General features: G+C 41.1%; 1 protein-coding gene across 4 annotated transcripts in view; it reads left to right on the top strand.

Annotated features, from left to right (window-relative positions):
- The window catches only part of LOC125900793 (AT-rich interactive domain-containing protein 1B-like), a 192,208-nt gene that overhangs the window by 21,996 nt on the left and 149,443 nt on the right, over positions 1–20,769 (top strand). For all 4 annotated transcript variants that reach the window (XM_049596018.1, XM_049596019.1, XM_049596017.1 and 1 more), the window contains exon 2: positions 3,130–3,333. In XM_049596018.1, the coding sequence (XP_049451975.1) occupies positions 3,130–3,333 (204 nt within the window). The remainder of the gene's footprint in view (positions 1–3,129; positions 3,334–20,769) is intronic.

Below are 20,769 nucleotides of genomic sequence, written 5' to 3'. Positions count from 1 at the left end.
CTGCGTATTCCCTCTAGTTTTTTATCTGCTGTCCCTCCTGGCGCAGACACGATTCACTTCGTGTCATATTCATAATTTTTTTCCTAAGTACAGCCATTTCTCCGAGGGGAGGAAAAAAAATAATGTTTCAATTTGTCAAGAATTGTTGTCGTTTTTTATGCCTGGTGGTGTGAGGGAAATGGTGGGCATATCTCTAGGAAAAGGCTGCAGTGGGCTGAAATCTCATTTAGTGGAACTTGTCATGAGAGCAGATATGAGGACTCCGTTTGGGGAGGCGGAGAATACTCATTTTTTTTGCCTCCGTGGACAGGTGTGGATAATGCCATGTGTGGAAGATGGACCAATGTATTAGATAGCTCTATATCCTTTTATTGTGGCTGTTTTATTTAAGAATTTCCCACAAGTGTGCGAGAGAGCGAGAGAGAGATCAACAGCAAGAGCCAAGATTCTGCTAATACACATTTCTGTGCATGTGTGTGTGTGTGTGTGTGTGTGTGTGTGTGTGTGTGTGTGTGTTTAATTGAGCGTCCACTTCCCCTCTCCCAAAACTCTGAAGTTGTTTTCTGTGTCCAGTGCCTTTCTAAGTGCAGCAGTTAAAGGTTTTTTTTTTTTTTTTTTTTTTTTGCAAGCGTGTGTTTACACTTGGCAGCCGTGTGAGGGGATTTACTTGTGTTGCGCTCAGCATTTTTGGCAAACGGAGGACCTCTTGAGATGGATTGGTGAACTGGATGGAGCTGGGGAGGGGGTGTGTGTCCCATATCACGGGTGGCACAGTGCCCTGGATTTTCAGAAACTGGAGAGCGTCGCCCTTTCGCTGCAGATATCGCTTAGCGGACCTGGGTGTGTGTGTGTGTGTGTGTGTGTGTGTGTCTGGCTTGTGGCGTGTTCTGAGTGTACAAACATTAAGGCAGGTCACGTGTCGCCCTCCACTCGAGCAAAAAAACCCATTATGGCTACATTAGAAACATATGACCAGAGTCAGTTTTAGCACATCAAAAAATACTCTTAAACAAATCTCTCCTTTTAACTCTGTATAATGCTCCTCTCAGACACACTGGAGGACTAAATCTGTTTTAGCTGCATTCTGAATTAAGTTATTAGATCACTCTCGTTCCTGTTCAGTCAGGCTCTTCATCATCTTACTGAGCAATAAGGAGCCGAGACAAATAATGTGATGATTCAAGGTCTCTCTCTCCAAAAAAGTCCAATCCAGAACCGACTTTGCCTTTTGAACTTGTAGTTCATCCATCAGAATTTAAAAAAATACAAATGATTTTTCTATCAAAAGCATTTTTAAACGGGTTTTACACCACAATGGCTCATAACTTTAATTATTCCCTAATGTGTTTTACTCTAATGCTGGCAATCATTTTGTCAGATGAGGTGTCAGTTTTGTCCGGTGGTTAAATATTTCATTTTACATCAGTGCTGCTGGTGCACTCGGTGACTTCAGCTTTGGCGTCTTAGGGAATGCTTTACTTATTTTTTGTTTCATATGTGAGGAGGGCAAAGTAAAGAGCACAGGACTTCTACACACGTGTAGCAAAAAGGCTTTTTCTCCCTCTTTCTTAGGATTAGGCTCTCGAAATCCTGGTGATGCAGACCTTTGCAGGATAACCCTCTCTCCTCACACACACCCACATACAACGCCATGCTGTGAAATAACTTTTAGACACCCAAGAGTACTCATTCCTCTCTCTCCGTGGCTACCCAAACACACTCTCTCTCTCTCTCTCTTCTTCTCTTCTTTCGCACTCTGTGAAATAGTCCAATGTACTCCACGCACATGCCTCAGTAGACAAAACCACTTTAAAGCTAGAGCGCCGTAACCGTCCGCACGTAACCTGCTGAATAAAGTGCTCCCATCCCCTGACATGTCTTCTTGATATTAGCCTGGCAATATGAGGCAACGGCAATTTCTTCTCTACACTAGACGAGGTGATATTGAGTTGGGAAGAGGAGAGGGAACTGAGGAGGGAGCTGGTGGTGGTGAAGAAGAAGGAGGAGGAGGGGGAGGAGGGGGTTAGTTGGAGATGAGAGAGGAGAAGTGAAAGTGTGTGTGTGTGTGTGTGTGTGTGTGTGTGTGTGTGTGTAAGAAACAGTAGGAACAAAATGTCATAAATCACACATGATCCTACACGGCGGAGACAAAAGGGAGAAAGCATGAGAGGAGAGAGGGAAGATAGAAGAAGTCCACATTATCTGCCCGGCAGACAGACAAACACGCCGCTACGGGTGACGGATTAGCATTAGCCTGACGCACTGTACCGGAATTTTCCAATGGCTCACTGAGACCCCAAACAACCTCTAAAAAGGCTCTGAAATACTTACAATGGAATAAATCGCCCTTGACACCTTCTCTTTCTTCTCTTTGATTTTGTTTTGTGTTCATATAAGACGCTAGCTCCCAAGGTGTAGCTTTGGAGAGCCGGTACTTTTGACTGCTTCACTGCCCTGAATTCTCTCCCGGGGTTCAAACTTGCGAACTTGAAATGCCTTGTCACAATTGTCATGCAAAGTCTGAATCCCTGCCAGACTCTCAACCTCCTTACCTGTTCTCTTACGTGAATTCAGGAGAGCATAAACTGAAATGTAATTATCAGTATTTCTGCCAGTTTTCTGCAGGCAGCAACATGCAAAAACGAGCAAGTGAGAGTGAGCGCTGTACGGCGATTACTGGCACCGCTGGGCTGTGGTTGTGGGAACAAGGCCATAGAGTTTTTATTGCTATTGCTTCCCATCGTTTTAAACAACATTTACAACACTTTTAAAACCCTTTCAGACATTAAAACAAAGATACAGGCTTCAGGTTTTAATTAAATCATTATATTTTGGCCCTCGTCCAGCAAAGTTTGCTACTGATAGCTATGCAATAAACATCTTTGCTTACTTAATTCCATTTGTAGCTCATTTATGACCTGTAGACATTAATTTAAGGCTTCCGCTGGCTGTGCAATTATAAGATAAATCAATGATGGCTGTGGTTTGGAGTGTGTGCACTAAGTGGACTTCTGTCCAACTTGGCATACGGATGAATACATTTGAACTATCCTCAACCAATCACGATACACCATTGTAAATGCTTGTAAAGTGCTCTTGACATATATTAATCCCTCTTTTCTTCTACAGGTGTCCTCCATGGACTTCATGGCTATGAAGCGCTCGCAGCTCTACAGCATGGCCAACAACCCCTACTCCACCCCACAGCAGCCAGGAGGCGGGCCCTACCCTCCTAGCCAGCCATACACATCGCCTCCTCCTCACAGATATCCAATGAGCATGCAGGGGAGGGGCCAAATGGGTATGGGAGGGATGCAATATCCTCAGCAGCAGGTATGTCAACAAACCCCAACACTACGTCTTTTGTACGTGCGCATCTCAGTGTGATTCATGAATGAGTCAGGCCCCTCTGCGGTGCCGATCCAGGTTTTGTAGCTGGTATAAGCGATATTGCTGTGGGACATTTGCTTCTCGCAGTGAACATTCTTCTAGCGATTTTCCCCCGAAGGCTTGGCATGTTCAATTTGAGACGCAGCCTAAAATACCAGGCAGCACATCTCACACCCTGGCATGTGGTGGTGTCACTCCTGTTCATCACTCAGTTTCCCCTTAGACTCCCACTGGAGCGAGATGGGTTTGATGCTGTGTGTTTGTGTGTGTGTGTGTGTGCGTGTGCGTGGGTGGGTGGGTGGGTGGGTGGGGGCTATGCGTGGTGTGTGTGTAAGCATGTTCATACTTCATGCTTGTCTGATTGAGTGCTTGAATGCTTGATTATGTATTTCTATATGCTTCTCTACTGTATATGTGTGTGTGCATGCTTGTTTGATGTTTTGTATGCATGTCTCTTTAATTGTATGTGTGTGTGTGTGTGTGTGTGTGTGTGTGTAATGGAATGCTCTCTGTGTAGTAAACATAGACGCAGCACAGCCGACCCACGTCACAGTCTCTCTGTGCGACACAATAGGCCTGTGTTGGAGACAATAGTGCTTCTGTCTGCTTTATTGAGTCTTAAGTAAATCCCATTTGGACTGGATGGGTGTGTGTGTGTGTGTGTGTGTGTGTGTGTGTGTGTGTGTTGGAGGGAGAGATACAGAGAAAGTATGCATGTGTATTAATCTGCGTGTACTGTATGTATGTGTTTGCGTGAAAGATGTGTGTGTCCCACATTTTTGGCACGAAGCAAACTTCTTCTGTGTGTGTGTTTTTATGGCAATCTAGTTCCATCAGTGTAGTTTGAAGTGAAACAGCAGTACTGAGCACCACAGCGGGAGAAGGGGGGAGTGTCCCCTGCTGTCACTGCCTGCTATATTTAGTCAGCCTGGTCTGTTGGTCTGGACTTGGACACCTCTTATTGGAGCGAGCGAGCTTCCACACATAGCAAGACCACAGAGATAGAAAGAGAAGGAGAGAAACACAGATGGACTGACAGACAGATTTCCTACATTGTCTTAAAAATATCGTACAAATCTGCATACAGCAGTAGCAGAGAAAACTGGTGTGTGATGCTCGTGTATTTATATGTAGATAGACTCTTACACCTTATTCAATGAAGATATATGTTGTATTTTTTAAAGAAAACATCATGTGGAGATAGAAATGACATTAAGAAATAGGTGTACTGAAATGTGCACAAAGACTTAAAGGGTTACGACACTATTTTTACAAATGAAGATCAGCGTATGGGGAATAGAAAATTATACAGCAACAGTTATTTGAAGTCTTTTGTGGCTTTGGGGGAGCACTAATGTCAAAATTATATTTATATCTTCTCATTAATGTATTTATTTTAAGGTGTTTTTACTATGATTAATAATAATATAAAAAATATATGAAAATTTTAATTAAATGTATCTTTATTTTGGTCTTTAAGTTAGAATAAATAAATAGATAAATAAATATCTTAAAAAGCTCCAAAATAATGAGTTAATGTCAAAAAATTACAGCAGTTGATTATGGGTGTATAACAATATAATAATAATATTTAAAAATTGAATTTATCTTCTTTTTTTATATTTTAGTTTCAATAAATAAATAGATAAACAGCTTAAAAGCTACAAAAAAAATTAATAGTCAATGTCAAAAACAAATTAAAGCAGTTATTGAAAAGGTATAGGCTGAAGCCAGAACTTATTATACCAGCAATTACAAATAAAAAAAAAGTTAGGTTATATCACCATGAATTACCAAAGAAGTTTCAGGTGTCATGCTAAACCACTAATTTACTCTATCAGACATCATTAATTTTGTCTCACTGGTCACACTGTGCTCTGCAGTCCTAACAGGAAGCCTTCATCTTAGACTACATTACCCAAGGTGCAGGTCTCAACCCAATTTGACGCATTTTGATGATGTCAACACACACCCCCAAAACGAGCATTATTGAGCCTGTTCGGGGGGTTTGCAGCATTCAATACACACAGTTGGGGAGTGAGTGGGGGTGCACACATGAAGTGAGAGAAGTGCCAATGCATAACGACGTACAGTCAGTAAGACGCACAGAAATACATCCCTGCTACTGATTTGTGATGAAATCCTCGGGCGTATTACATAGCCCGAACGTAGCGCTATGGAACGTAATTAGTTCAAATAGAATTAGTTGTTCACTCTGGCTATAGCCATGGGAAATGCGCTTCTAAAGTTTCTAATTATCTGGCTCTGGCTTTAAAAGCAGCACCACCGCATTGCCTATCTGCAGCCGGTGAAATCTAGCTCACAGTAATGAGTTCGGAGGAGGAGGTTTAATTCCACACTCTCAGATGAGCGTAATGAGCCTCACCTACAGAAAAGCGGTCAGGGGTCTGATCAGGGAGGAGCAGGGAGGGCTAAAAATGAATGCCCCAGATGTGTACTGCAAAATATACTGTATACCAAGTCTTAAAGTGACTATTAATTACATATCAAAAGATGCACCAAATGCCGTTAAGATGGACATGATTGCAGCTGTGTCTGGAGGAGGAGAAATCAGCCACCCCACCCTCTTCCTTAACCCTCAGATGTTATAAAACTGCCCCAGGATCAGCTGCAAAAAACATTCTCACCATCTTGACTGTGGCTGCATCAGCAAGGGGGGATTGTGGGTGATGTAAGACGCGGCACACACAATCCCCCATGATGCACTGCGCTTCAGGGCTGAGACCTCAGCTTGTCACAGCCAAGCATGCTGGGATGTTGCCAGGCAACGTGACGTCAACAAAGATATGCATGTACGTCTGTCTCTGTGATTTCCCCAGGACTGAGAGTGTGTGTGCGTGTGTTAGAGTGTGTGTAGGGGGTTTTAGCAGAGGAACAAAAGGTCCTCTTTGACTGCCTTTCATTATTATGATTAAATCCTGCTAAAATTAAGCCCCACTCATATTAAATAAGAACTCCACTGCAATACATACATTTCATCCAGCAGAGGTATTGGGTGTGTAGGGGCTCACCTCTGTCCTTTTATAAGACGCGCACACACACAGTGTCAAAAGTAATCTTTGTAACAGCTTGGATATATGTTATGAATGCACTTACAATCATTTTGATTGCACCTGATTAGAGCAGCACTCCAATTATTGGTATTTCATTTTTTAATCTAAGGGTACATTATTATTTTGTCACTTACCTGTATGATATCTTGCCATATAATAGGTTTTGTAATCTTTGCTTAGGTTTTGAAACATCTGACCACCACCCTAGTACAACAGTGATGACTTGAATTTTGTCTCTGGTGCTCACAATGTTTAAAAATTGCAGGTCACCCCATAGTTTAGGCAACTATGAAACACAACATCACCTGTTCAAAGCCAGGGGCTTTTGTTGCATCTCTTTGTCCCTCTGTTAGGGATGAAACTGTGACCGGTTACACAATAAACTCTGGTAAAATTCCTGATGATTAGTATTACTGTTAGAATTTTTAATTGTTAAATCTGTGTTTGATTACCGCACTTTGAAAAACTCACGGTAACTACTGTCTAGCACATGGATGTAGTGTGAGACCTGGATACAGCGTTGGAGGCGGGGCCCCGAAAGTTGCTCAGTGGTGCATGAATTACAAAAAAGCTCAGTTTCCACATAATGAAATTACTCAGGTCGTCCACATTGTGAGACCTGTAGAGCAGGTGCACCAGAGACCTACATCGTCTAAGCTGAGAGTAGCCAAATGGCCGACTTCCTGTTTAGCGCTCTGTTTGTGGATTTGTTCCACTATTCCCTTGAGTGGGTGTACAGCAGGCAAACCCAGTGATGCTACTGTTTCCTTGTCCTCTTGACCAGCGACACAGTCAAGCAAGCATTTTAAAGACAGTCTATCTTTAATGTTGATTAATGTACATTTTATATGTTTTTTTATTTGTTTACATAAGATATTGGCTATGACATTATTTTACTATATTACTTCTATGATGATACTGATATCTGTGATAATTTTGGTTGCTTTAATTCTGATATGGAATTTTTCACGCTGTTTCATCTCTACCCTCTTTCTCTGCCATCTCTCTGCTGTTGCTATGTAATAAAAGCATAAAATGCCCCCAAAATAATAAAGATAAACAAGCCAAAAAATAAAAAAGCCCAAAGGCAACATCTATATCCACAATTTGTGTTCCTGTTACTCAAGACAATCCAGAGACCTCCCTGTAAACAGTTTTTATTTGAACTACTTTCCACTAAAAAGATAGTCCCTATGAAAATTGTTGACAGCAGGGTCGGTGATTATCCAGAGTACCAGGGACAATATACCATTGTTTGATGCTTTGAGCACCACAAACAGAATTCTATTTACCTCTATTGTTTTGGGGTGGAGTCAGAAATCTGAGATGACAAACACAAAACAAACAAAGCAAAACACTGCATTGCTAGATTTTTGTTTGTGTGTGTGTGTGTGTGTGTGTGTGTGTGTGTGTGTGTGTGTGTGCGCGCGTGTGTGTGTGTGTGTGTGTGTATGAAAAGACGTTATAACCAGAATAAGTATAACTTGATTCCCAGAGCTGGATTCTTCAGAGCTGGACAATGTTTTGAATTTCTGTGGCATGTCTGTACCCAGAAATCATGTCAGATCAGCTATCTATTATTATTTCTGTATATTTGTCTCCACCTTAAAATACACAGTTATGAAAAAGATGTGATATCCGCACTGTGACATTTACATACATAAACACATTAACACCTACATGCTGTATTGACACAGTTATATATATATAAGAATGAGCTTGTGCAGGGAGCTAAGAGCTTACACAAAGACCTCTCCTATAGTTCATACAAACACTGTGACTGTGCTGTTACTTTAATCTGGTTGTTTACAGCGGTAGAGTTATTGGTGTACATGTAAAGGTACTCACTGCGTGTGTAACCCGGAGGCGATGTGTGACCCTTCAGTCCAGGTTGAGTCATTGTTTCTGGGGGACCTTGTTTACCAGTTCAGGCCCTCAAGCTTAATGTCTGGAGCTCTCTCCGTTTCTTCACTCACATACAGTACATGCTTGCACAGACAGTACACCTGCTCACGTGTTGATGCAATCGTACATGCACTCTCACACACTCTCCGACACATTCTTAACAGAGCAGTTCACTACCAATTAGGTACTCTGCTCATGGCCTCCTTTCCTTGATCCAGCCATAGGAGGCATGCACAGACACTGATCTCACTGTTGATGTCTCAGAGAGAGAGAAAAAAAAACCTTTCCTACCAGCCTGCAGCAAATAAGCCTAGAACTTGCATTAGGTGTAGTTAGCGTCATGCCGCGTCTGCATGCATGCCTGTGACAGACAGAGACAGGAGTGATGGGAGCCAGAACAAACATATCAGCAGAGGAAGAAAAAATAAGAAGAGGAAGAGGAGGAAGTAGAATAAGGAGGCGGGTGTCTTGGGGATGACAGGCCACACGAGAAAAGCGTCTGTTTTGGAAGTTGAAAGCAAAAAAAAAAGAAAAAAGAAGAAGAAGAAGAAAAAAAACCTTGCCAATTCTTAGCGTAATTTCCTGTGATTTTCAAAGTTGGCAGACAGAGAGGAAAAGGAATTTGAAGGAAACATTAGTGTTTGATGTGAAAAGAGGGGAGGGGTGATGGAGTGGGAGAAAGAGCAGGAGGAAAAAAAGATATCCTGGAAAATGAAAGAGAGGGAGAAATAGAAAAAGCAAGGTGTGCGTGTGTATGTGTGTGTGTGCGTGCGTGCGTGTGGTAGGGGGGTTGAATGTGTCAAGGAGTCAGGCAGAAACCATTACCAGTGTTGGCTGTTTGTTCCTTACACACTGGGCCAACTTAATAGAAGCCAAGCATTTAAAGTCAAGTGGAAATGTGGCTGACCCCGCCGCCTGTTTGGTCCATACAAACCACAACACCCCTTCACAACACGCCTGCTGTCCTTCACGGCTTTTATCAAGTCACACTCTCTTTTAAAAATTTATTGTTCAGGAATCATCCTTATTCAGTAACGATTGGCGGGCAAATAACAAGAAGAAAGAACAGAAAAATAATACATCTGTACTCTGTGAAGAGGTTGTATTCAACTCAGCAAGATGTGTACATTCCTAAATAATAAGCAACATTTCAAGATGGCTCTTCTGCTTTTGTTTTTATTCACTTCATGTGTTTAATTTCTGCAATGCAACATGATTTACAGTGGTTTTCAAAAAAGCTGAAACCACTAAAATAAAAACCATTGTCATGCAACTGTCAATTGTGCATTTTATTGCTTTCTGGAAATAGTTGTCGGTACTCAGTGAAGCTTCTATTTGAACTGAATTGTTAGATAATAAAAATAATAATTTCATTTATATATTTTCTGTCTTGTGGTATTGTAACAGAATAGGCCTGTTGCACAGAAGACACTTTAACATGTTAAAATGAATGATGGCTGGATTCCATTTAGTTGCTTCAGTTTCAAGATCCTGGTATCGCGCATACTGGTTCGCTGTCAGTGTCATGGCTTACTGAGACACTCATTTGTAACACCTGAGTTTTTTTCTGCTGTGACAAGTTAAAATATGTGCTGTGGAAAAGGAGCAAGGAAACTGAAGCAGCTAAATGGAATTCAGCTGTTGTTATTTTTGCTATTTGCACCTGTGCTCTTCCTACTGTGATAAAATGTCTCCCATGAAAAAGACTTATTGATTGACAGGTCTCTTAATACCTAACAAGAATGACAAGAGCCAGCAAGTTAAGTTTGTAAACATCAGACTCAGAGTTGTTACCAGCTGAAAAACACACAGAATGCTGATAATTAAAACTTAATTTGTGAGTATACTCGCCGCAGCCAAAAAATAGTGATTGGGCTTTTAAGTTTCCATTAAAACAAAAAGCTGTAAAAATCCTTGTCTGTCCAAACATCATCTTGTGGGCTATCGACTTTAGGGAGTTAGATGGGTAATTTACGACATCGATTGAGCCTGGGTGGGGGGGTTCCTCACCAGTGGGGAGAGTGAGGGCCACTTGGAAGCACTTAGGGGCCCCGGGTGCCGGGGTTGTCTCTGGGGTTAATGCAGCCAGCGCTGCTGGCTCTGACGGATGGCTGGGAAGCCCCAATAAATCAGCCCCTCTGCCAGGAAAGATGGAAGGAGAGGAGGGGTGAGGGTACAAAGGGGACCACTCCAGCCTCGTCACGCCCCTCCCTTTTTGAAAGGCTCTTGAAACACCGGAGGCTCGCTGTTCAAAGTACACATCTCAGCCATGCAGATACACACCCGCACAACGCACACTTTCTTTCTTCTATCTCCTCCACAACTCCAGAACCTGCACTCCATGCCAGCCCATGGGACCCTGGGCATTTTCACCTCACAATTAAAAAAGACATTAGGAGGAGAGAGAGAGACGGAGGGAGGGGTTAAAGGAGGAGAGAGAAAAGGATTGAAAGAAAGGAGGACAACGATATGGAAAGGCTGATTAATTAAGGGTTCCTCTCTGGCTATAGAATAGATGAAGTTTCAGGATCAATTAATTAGCAAGCTAGCCTACGCACGTCAATGGCTCTAATAGCCTGCTCTCATTTGTAACTTTTATTACCCCGCTGCTGTGGAGTGGCTCTCAGCCAATCAGACGCCACGTGGAGACGATGCTACGTGGCCATTAACTGGAAAGGGGGGAGAAAACCCCTCCCGTTTCACAGACACAGTTGAAGCGACACTATCAATTATATCAAGTGTGTATACTAGATCTAACATAAAGGAAGATAGCAAAACACAGAGTGGGACATGCATTAGTAAATTTTGTGTCCACTCAGGACAAGCATGACATGCACGTAATGTATAAAACTAAACTGTGATATATATGATACGACCCAGTGGATTATACTTTTGTGAGCCATTAGTGGAATTACAAACCCAGCTGTCAGTTTTTTTTTTGCTCTTGCATTAGTTGTATGAGCTGCAAACTCCATCATTCTCGCATAGGCAGGTGAAGTGATGTCGGAATTTAATATAATTTAGTGTTGAATGCAGGCAATCGGTGTAAAACGTCACAAACGGAGTGTTTTTTGAAAGATCCAGGCTCGGCGCTCTGTGTCTGCAGCGCTCTATATGTGCCTATTGATAAGATAAAAGAGCAGGGAGATGAAAGTGGAGCGAAACGGAGGGAGCGAGGAAGAGAGAGAAAAGAAAGGGATGCTTTATGTCTTTGCCGAGTTACTAGGGGATTAGTCGCTGCTCTAATTGGCTCACCGAGAATTCATCTCTGTTTTTCTTTCAGATTAGAGATAGATTTTTACGCAGGTCAAGTCTGCTCCGGCATCTCAGTTTCTGGGCTTCATTTGTGGAGCGGAGAAGCGCAGAGACGTGACATGCCATCAACATTTGAAAACAGATCTGAGAAGGCATAGATTGGCATGATCAAGGTGTTACCTCAATTCAGCCTCTGTGTATCGCTCACATCCATCTATTTGGTGTTAGATTGGTATGAGAAGAGAAGATGAAGACAGAGCCCAGTTATAGAGACTATGGAGTCGAAATTCAAAGTACGTCTAACATTCTGTAGTGAATTGAATATGAGTCGCTCTGAATTCTGATCCACTCTTTTGCAACACCTTTCAAGATAAGCGCTAAATCCAGGAAGATAAATACAATAAATAATCTCTTAATAAAATGTAACAATAAACATATTGTAGCCTTTCAATATTAAAATCATCTCAAGAGAATCATCATGAACTTGTGGATTGTTTTAACCAAACATCATGTACAATTTGGAAAGGTTAAGATGCATTCAGGTAACTACTGTTTTCCTTCACAACTACCTGAGGAAGGAGACAGACACAGAGAGAAAGTGCTGAATGTTTAAGTGTGAAACATCATCTCATATTCAGGCTGATACGGTTTATAGATCTTTTGGGTCAATATGGCAACTTGATGCTGTGTATGTTATCTATTGTGTTATTTAGTGATCGTACAATGCTGTGTGCTTCCTCCCTTGTTTCTCTCTTTTTGAGGGAAACACCATAATATTTCTAGCAAAGCTGCCGACATGACCATAGATTAATAATAGCTACTTATAAACACCTAGTTGCCAGTTTATTAGGTACACCTAGTTATAACTAGAGAAGGGTTTATTGATTTTATAGTAATTTTGGAGGCTGCAGTTTGTTGTGCTGTTGAACTGTATATTACACCTATTGTTTTAAGTGGCTGAACATAAACCGAAAGCATTACAAGGCACGTCAAACTACTTTGGTGCCCCTACTCCAATCGTGTTTTGATTTTGGAGCATCAAATGACAACCCAGTAACCTAATCTGTTTTCCCGCAGTTGCAATTGTTGTGCAGACTTGTTCCTGTCCAACGAGATCTGAATTGCACCTCGAGGGAGCGCGTGTTGCAATGATTCCGATGGCAAAGTACTGTTTGAAAGCAATATAATCGTCTTTATAAAGTTTATCAGTGGTAATAAATGATCTGAAGTCTATAGTTTATGAACATTTGGAGTCATAAATGTTTTATTCGACTCAGTAGAAGTAGCATTTCTTTGGTACGATTGGTCTAAAATTTGCGAGGTTTCCTTAATTAATCTCTCAATAATTCTGGGGGTGAACTTTTCCCAAAATGCTACTGATTCTCTAGTGTTGGAATTTCATGTAATGTTACTCAAATAGGAATGTATAGGAAATGAATGGGAGTATCTGTTATAAACAACATTTTCACACTAAATAACGACCTGTTCCTGAAAGACTGCAGGTTCTTTGGTGCTGGCATTTCAAATCTGATGCCTGCAGTGCGCCATGGAGCATCAATTGACGTGTGTCAAACGAGGCACGTCAATTATGGCTTCCAGTGTGTTTGGGCCTTCATCAGTTAGTAGTTGAATCAACACCTCATAACAGTTTGAACAAAAACAAAATGTTATAACCTTCATAAAGGCAGGATTTACTGCAGGACTGTTGTGTGAGACCGCATTAGTTTTTGTCAGGTTCTAGGTTCATCCTCTCTTCTCCAACATCTGATTCATCTCTAACACAGCGTACAGTATCCGCACTGACCTGAAGGAACCCGCCAATCTATAGTGTCACTGTCGCTTAACACAGCAGCACCTCAGAGCGTTTGTATCTGAGAAAGACAGCCTCGCAGCAGGAGATGTAAAATACGAGTATAATCTCCTGCGCTGATGTCGACCGCTAATGGTGAACAAGCGTGTTTCAACTAGAAGCCCCCGTCTCTCCCTCCCTCCTCCCTGTTCAGATGTAATTGACATGACTCCTACACAAGTTCGAGCCTGTCATCGCAGCGAGCGGTGAAAAATGCCGCCATGTGCCTGAATGATTGATCTGAAAGACATTTCAGGGCTATTTTGTGCTGAATTGTGGTGTTTACATGTGTCGCGAGCCTTCTTTCCTTCTTCTCCCCTTTGTAATTTAATGATGATTATTTTCTATCTGTCAAGGTAGAATTTAGTTTGAGTTAGATCTGGTATTAGGTAGCCTTCCCAGCACTGAATTTCCAGTATAAACATTGAGAAATTCTGTGTTGAGAAACATTTCAGGTGATCAATTATCTATTTACTAGTCTCTCTTACATTCTTTCCTTGGGAAAGCCTGCGAAAACTCCTTCAGTTTCAGCATCTGCACTCTTTTTCCTCTCTCATTCAGATCCAGTTTGACCCCCCCAATGAATCACATTTGCTTTTTTTTTTTTCTCTCCCTCTTTCTCAATTTCCCCTCTCTCTTCTGTCTTTCTTGGCCACAGATTGGGGTCAGGAGTTTAGTAGGGGAAAAACATTTGGAGCTGGTGGCACAGGGCCCAGAGCCTCTCGCAAAAAAAAAAAAAAAGAAAGAAAAAATAAATCGCTGTTCACACACACATTACAGAGAGCATTAACCTGCCCTGCTCTGCCTCTCCAAATGTCTCCATTACGGCTCTGCTTGGAACAACACAGGCATCGCTAGTCGCAGCCAGCCATCAATTGATGTGAGCAGAAACAGAGAATTAGAGAGAGGGGAAAATAAAGAAAGACAGACAGGGGGCAGAGAGCAACGTTTGGCAGTCTTCAGAAAAGGGATCCAAGATGAAAATATAGAAAAACACGGCTGTGTGTCTAACAGTCGATAGCTACACTATCTGCTCGCTTTCACTCACCGTCAGAGCGATGTTGATGTTATCACCAGGTCGATAAGTCACAATCTTTGAATAGACAGGCCTGTGTTTTCATTTGGGAATAAAAACCTGCGGTATATGAAGTGCACCATGCTTCATACAAAAAAAAACAAAAAAAACGAGCAAATTCATCTGCAACCTTGTTTTTCTTTGTTGCCTGAGTGTGACGGTGTTTCTATGTTTTTATATTTAGTCTCGGCTTGATGTGTAGTGTCTAGGTTCAGGTTATCGGCACGTCACGATTGAGAGGCCTGTATATCACTCCTCCTGTCCCTCACTCTTTCTCTCGGTCCTCCAAGGGCAGCTCATTCCTTGAGGTGTCAAGGGCCTCCCAGTGTATGAGGAGGGGGAGGAGCGAGAGAAAGAGAGATCAAAGAGAGGTATAGAGCGATGGAGAGCGCCCTCACCTTGGGAGGGGGTGAGAGAGATGCGAGGACGATGACGAGCATGATGATGCATCCCCTTTTCTTTCCCTTATGTTTAATCATGAGCCTGTTGATGCCGATCTGTCCCTCTGAAGCCTCACATTTCATTAAGGGACTCACCTTCGCCTGCAATTCACAAACCAAGATGCTGTGCCCGTCTCATTCTGTATACAAGAGTGCACGTGGTATTGGCTATGAGCGGCTGATTTTATCACCACACGGAGCTGAAGAAACTGGTTGATTTGTTTTGGTCCTGAGTGTAATGATAACCTCTTGTCAGCTGCGCAAGCTCAGCTCAGACGTGAAATGTGTTTCTTTTGATGTCAACTTTATGTGTTACAAAATAAGGAGAGTTGATATTCATATTTCCAGTCACAGACTTTAGCAACAACTTATGCGCCCTGTGATTTTAGACTGGACTAATGTAGAAACTGTCTTCCAAAAACTTCTGTTGCTGCAAAGTGTGCGCAAGGTTTAAACACCTTGACATAAACTACATTAAAAAGCTTATTGTAGTATTTTTACTCATTTTCTTTGATTTAAACAAAGTGTTGTCTAACCAGTAGGCAGATGTGTAGGAAACTGACGTCAAGTTCCCTCATTATAAGTGAATTAAAGGTGCAATACTTACTACTACTTACTGTTCATGGTTTGTTGTCGGGCATCAAGTTCACAGCGTGAAACAAAAGCATCTTCATACCAAAGCCACAGGATGCGACAACCAATCATAAAGGGAAGCTAGGTGTCAAACAACTGAGACAAATCTCTTATCACTCATTTACAAAAAAAAACAAAGCAAAAAAAAGTCTTTAAATGAGACAAATTGTATACATCAGGATCCATAGAATACAAATGAAAAATTAAAAAGAAGACAAACAAAAGAAACAGGTACTAAGTGATACTAGTCAGATCTTTTACAGATATTTTTCCCAAAGAAATAATAATGGTAAAAATACATGACCAAACAATGGCAAGACTTATATAAGGGAAACATTTATTATCACTTTTCCTTTTGAGTAGATAAATTCTTTAGCTTTGTCTTAAAATATCACTACTATCAAAAACATTTCAGGGTACATTTGTTTCACCAACACTAACACACTGTAAATTTGATGTATAATCTTTGTCTAAATCACCCCAGTTCTTATATCTAAAGACTCTTTTTTTCTTGTTGGGTTTATTTCACTTCTGGATATCTAAACTATTTTAAAAATAAGGCTTTATCCACAGGCGGAGATTTTAAGGTGTGATCGATCAGACAGCGAGAGGAAAAGGAAAGCTGCAGGTCAGCTAAAATATTCTGCAGTTGCATAAATGCTTCAGCCACTTACGGCAAATAAGCTTTAGAGAAATAGATGAGGCAACTGCCACAGTTGTCAGAGTTATTTTGATACCGGTATACTTTTTAATTCTTTTGACTGACAGATCCGTCAACACCGCCATTTCTCCCTCACTGTTTCCCCGCTGCGCTCTCTTGCTGAAATTTCCTTTGATTATATGCCTTTAAGTAGCTTTTAGATTTACTGAACTGCTGGAGAGTCTGAATATGGAAAAAAAACGGTTTCATTTTGCATTCTGTTTACAAATGTAATTATTTTAATGTAGCCAGCTTTTGCATATTCACATCCATCCCTCCAGTGATGCTGCAATGCACACATAATATTATTTTAAAAGAGCATTTGTCCGGTTGTAGGTGTAGTAACTAACCCTACAGTTCTTTGTGTTTATGTTCAAACCTCCTGGCCTCTTCTGCCCCATGACGAACCTTACATAAGTAATTTGGGACCATTGTTGAAGACAATGGCACAAATGGCTGCCATTGAGACAAACACACCTAACGTGCCACAACAACAGTTCTTGATCAATATCTATCCTTGTATGATTAAGTTCAAGTAATAAAAGACGTGTTTAGCTTGGTGCCAAGTTATTTAATGAAACTTGGACGGGATTATATATAAAAATGTCAGTTTGAATCGATGACGTTGGGCTTTTAGTGTAATGTATGCTAATGCTAGCAAAGTAGGTATAGGGTATTACCACATCCATCAGTTTCTGTGCAGGATATAAATATAATGTAGTGCTGACATGTTATCATTTCTTTTCATCAGCGTGCCCGACCATCACTGCGGGGACATTGGATTATTTGTTAGTTTTATTATTAACTGCCTGTTTGGTCGTTTCCATTTGTATAGATCAAGGGTGTCAAACAGCAATGTGTTTTCTCGGTCTTGACACCAGAGCTGTGTAATTAAATATACTCAAACATGTCAGTATGCATACTAACTTATTTATTTTCGAGTTTGCTGTTGATGGGTACCATTGTACCACAAGGCAATGCACACAGGAAACTAAGGAGCTGCTCAGTCTGTCAAAAGTGAGAACAAATTTTGGGGGGCGGTGAGATGACTCTAGAAACATCTCAGAAAACAAACAACAAAATAAAGTCTTTGCCTTTACATTGTCATGGCGAAATCAAAAAGTTAGAGTTTGAATGACGTCTGACAGCATCAGTCTTGTAGTGTATCATTTCAAGTTGAACAAAAATGTTTAAGTATGTCGATTTCTATTTGTAACTACTAAAACAGTGTACTGTGAAAATAAATATGTAGTGCATAAAATACTGCACTGTATACTGTTACCATGCAATATGGACTTGTGACTCTAAACAGGTCATTTGACAGACCGCGTTTACATGCACAAAATATTCTGATTGTTTCCCGTATTCCGAAAAAGTCAATATTCCTACTAAGCTGTTGACATGGCTAACGAAAATGAACATTCCACGATATTCCTGTGTACATGCAGTCGTGCCTACTCTGATTAATGTGCCTTAATATGTTGTTTGTCGCATCAAAATATGGGAAAGTGGAACCACTTGAGCCACTTGTGCTATTTTCTTGTAAGTTTTTCACTGGTGGTGTGACTTGCTTGACTGTGCAGACACAGCCTCCCTACTTTCATTCTTTTAACCGCTGTTTTTGAAAAAGTTGCGGCAATGTCCGGGCATATCCAAGAACCTGATGATATCCCAGTCTTTCCTAATCTTTAAAAGTAGGTGTGTATCTCCTTCCAATTAAATACCAGGGTTGAGATGTGTATTCTCAGTGTGCTCTATACATGTCCAAAAAATGTTCCTAAAACCTGCATTATACCGGCATATCCCACGTCTTAATCGGAAAATGCTACATTCAGAATCAGGTTTAATTCGGAATATCCAAATGGAGTCATGTTAACAGCATACTATAATAATAATGAAATTCAAAGTCTAGTCATATTCACAGTAATAGTGGAATATAAGTATGCATGTAAACACAGTCATTGATTAGCTCCTTCTTTCTGGCTGGTGCAAAAACTCCTCATGTAACTTATGGAAAACAGTTGGTGTGTCCTAAATCCATTGTATTGTATACGTTATATATTATATACAATATTTATGGTACACTGTTTAGTGCAGTAATTTTGTCAATATGCTTTTCTGTTTCATACCATCAGTAACTGTACAATATAAGCACTGTCAGACGTCTCAAGCTGTGACTTAATGAAATGAAATGATTTTTAAATATTTTACATTTTGTATTTGTTATCTTGAGCTTTCCTGAACTGCTTACCACCTCCTCCGATTTGTTTACATGTTTTTGTATCTGTGAGTATCGCCTCCTTTTCTTTTGTGTATTACATTGTGGGACAAATGTGTGTGTCAACAGCACACTCAAAAATATCAGACAAACAAAATTAAAGGTTTTTTTTTTCTTCTGCTTCTTTCTTCTTTTTTGGGTATACATTTTTTCAATTTTCTGCTTGAACCTGCTTTAAATTAGCGTGTAGCCATCAGAACTCAAACCACTCTTGTTAATGGTAATTCGTTAATTGCACTCACCTGGTGTTCCCGGTGCCAATCTGAGCAGTGGGATCTATATTATCTACCTGTCTATCTGTCTCTGCCTCTCCACCCTGCCTCTCCCATAACGTTCCTCATATTATGTGAGCATAAAAGAATTTGAAGCGCCGCTGAAGCTCTTTCACTTTTTCATCCTTTCTCAATTCGTCTTCATCATTATTTCACATTACCCCCATCCCTCCTCGAAGACTCTTCTTCCTCTGCTTCTCTTTTACACTTGCCTGTGTCGCCCCTTTCTCTCCACATATCGCTCTGTCTGCATCACGTCTTTATCTGTCTCTCCCTGTCTTTATCATGTGAAACATCGCTTTATCCATCCCTTTAAGTATCTCCGTCTGTAACACCTCTCCTCTATCTCCCCTCTGCCTCTATCTCTCCATCTCTGTCTCTCTAAACATTTTCCTTTGCCACTGTCTCTGGATCTCTCCACGTGTCTGTATCATGTTTTATGTTGCTTTCTTTTCTGTTTTCACTCTTTTGTCAGGTCGTCTGATGCTTTATTACTTGTAACCCGTTCTTTATGTCTTTTTTATTTTAAGCTTGCACTTCTGTGGTCTGCGATGGCCTGCTAGCATGATAGCATGCTAATGCTGAAGCGGTGCCCGTGTGTGTGCCTGTCATGCCTGTCAGTGTGTATATCTGTGTGTGTGTGTGTGTGTGTGTGTGTGAGTGTAGGGGTTGGGGTGGTTGCTCTGCTTAGCTCTCTGGTTGGCTGAGCCCATCTGTCATTCAAAGTGGGCGACCTGTGGTCCCGGTTGCCAGCCAGCCGTATCGCCACTTCGACAGAATTATGAAAATTCCTGTCTATTGCTCATTGGCCCAATTGAATTACAAGCAGTGCCTTGTTCCGTGCAGGGTTTTTAAACGGCTGATTTAAGGCACACATACACACACACACACACACACACACATACACATACACATACCAGTGCCATGGATGAGAGCTAGCATCGCTATTTATTCTCTCCATTTGCAGAGCAGGAAGATATTGTCTGCCTCTGCATATGAGTCTTGTTTTGATAGATTTTTGATTGAGTTCTTCTCAGTGTTTGTGCGAGTGTTTGTGTCTTTGTATCTTAATATGCCGCCAAGGCTTTTGTTTTCATCACACTGTTTCTGCAGTTTATGGTGAATTATTTGCTTCGCAGGACGTCTATTCTGCGTCATTTCTCCCTACAGCACTTCACATCTGTTGTCATTCCATTACAGACATTTATTTGACACTGTGTGCCTGCCAAGACACTCTGGATAAATCACACTGTTATTTTGTCTGCTTCCACACACCTGAGTAGAAGGAAAAAGGCAGAAAATGGTCTTATTTTCTACTTCCAGCAGTTATTTTTATTGGTATAAGCAACAGCACAGCAAGTCTGTTTATCACTAAGCATATTTTCAGTCAAAGAGAATCAGGATTCAGCGAGCTGGTGTGTACTCAGTAGGTACAGTACATTCATACAGTCGCCCCCAGCGATCAAACAGAAGCTGCATTTGAATGACTCTTTCTTCCCTCCCAAAGCCACTGTGACAGGTTGCTACTTGTTAGACCTCCAGTCTGCCTGCTGTCTCTGTTCCTATTTGACTGACTGACTGGCGGTATTTCTGTCTCTGTCTTCGTTTGTCTCAATGTCTTGTCTCCCCTGCTCGCTTACCTGATTTCCTGTCTACCTGCTTGCATTTATGTCAGTTTCTCTTCTTGAATACACTGAAAATGGACATTCTTGTACAGGCCCCTCGTAAAAAAAAACTATATAAAGTAGTTACAGGCAGCTTGAAAAGAAGCTAGATGTTAACAATGAGGAGAATAATATAAAGTACCATTTACAGTAACCACCTTTCATTATAGTACCAACTTCCTCAGTTTGTTTGAACAGGGAATGTGCAGTGTTCTGGTATAAAAACATACCATG

The sequence above is a fragment of the Epinephelus fuscoguttatus genome, linkage group LG14 (assembly GCF_011397635.1).
Source record: "Epinephelus fuscoguttatus linkage group LG14, E.fuscoguttatus.final_Chr_v1".
NCBI lineage: Eukaryota > Metazoa > Chordata > Actinopteri > Perciformes > Serranidae > Epinephelus > Epinephelus fuscoguttatus.
Note: the sequence above shows the minus strand (reverse complement) of the source record. Positions and strands in the feature narration are given on the sequence as shown.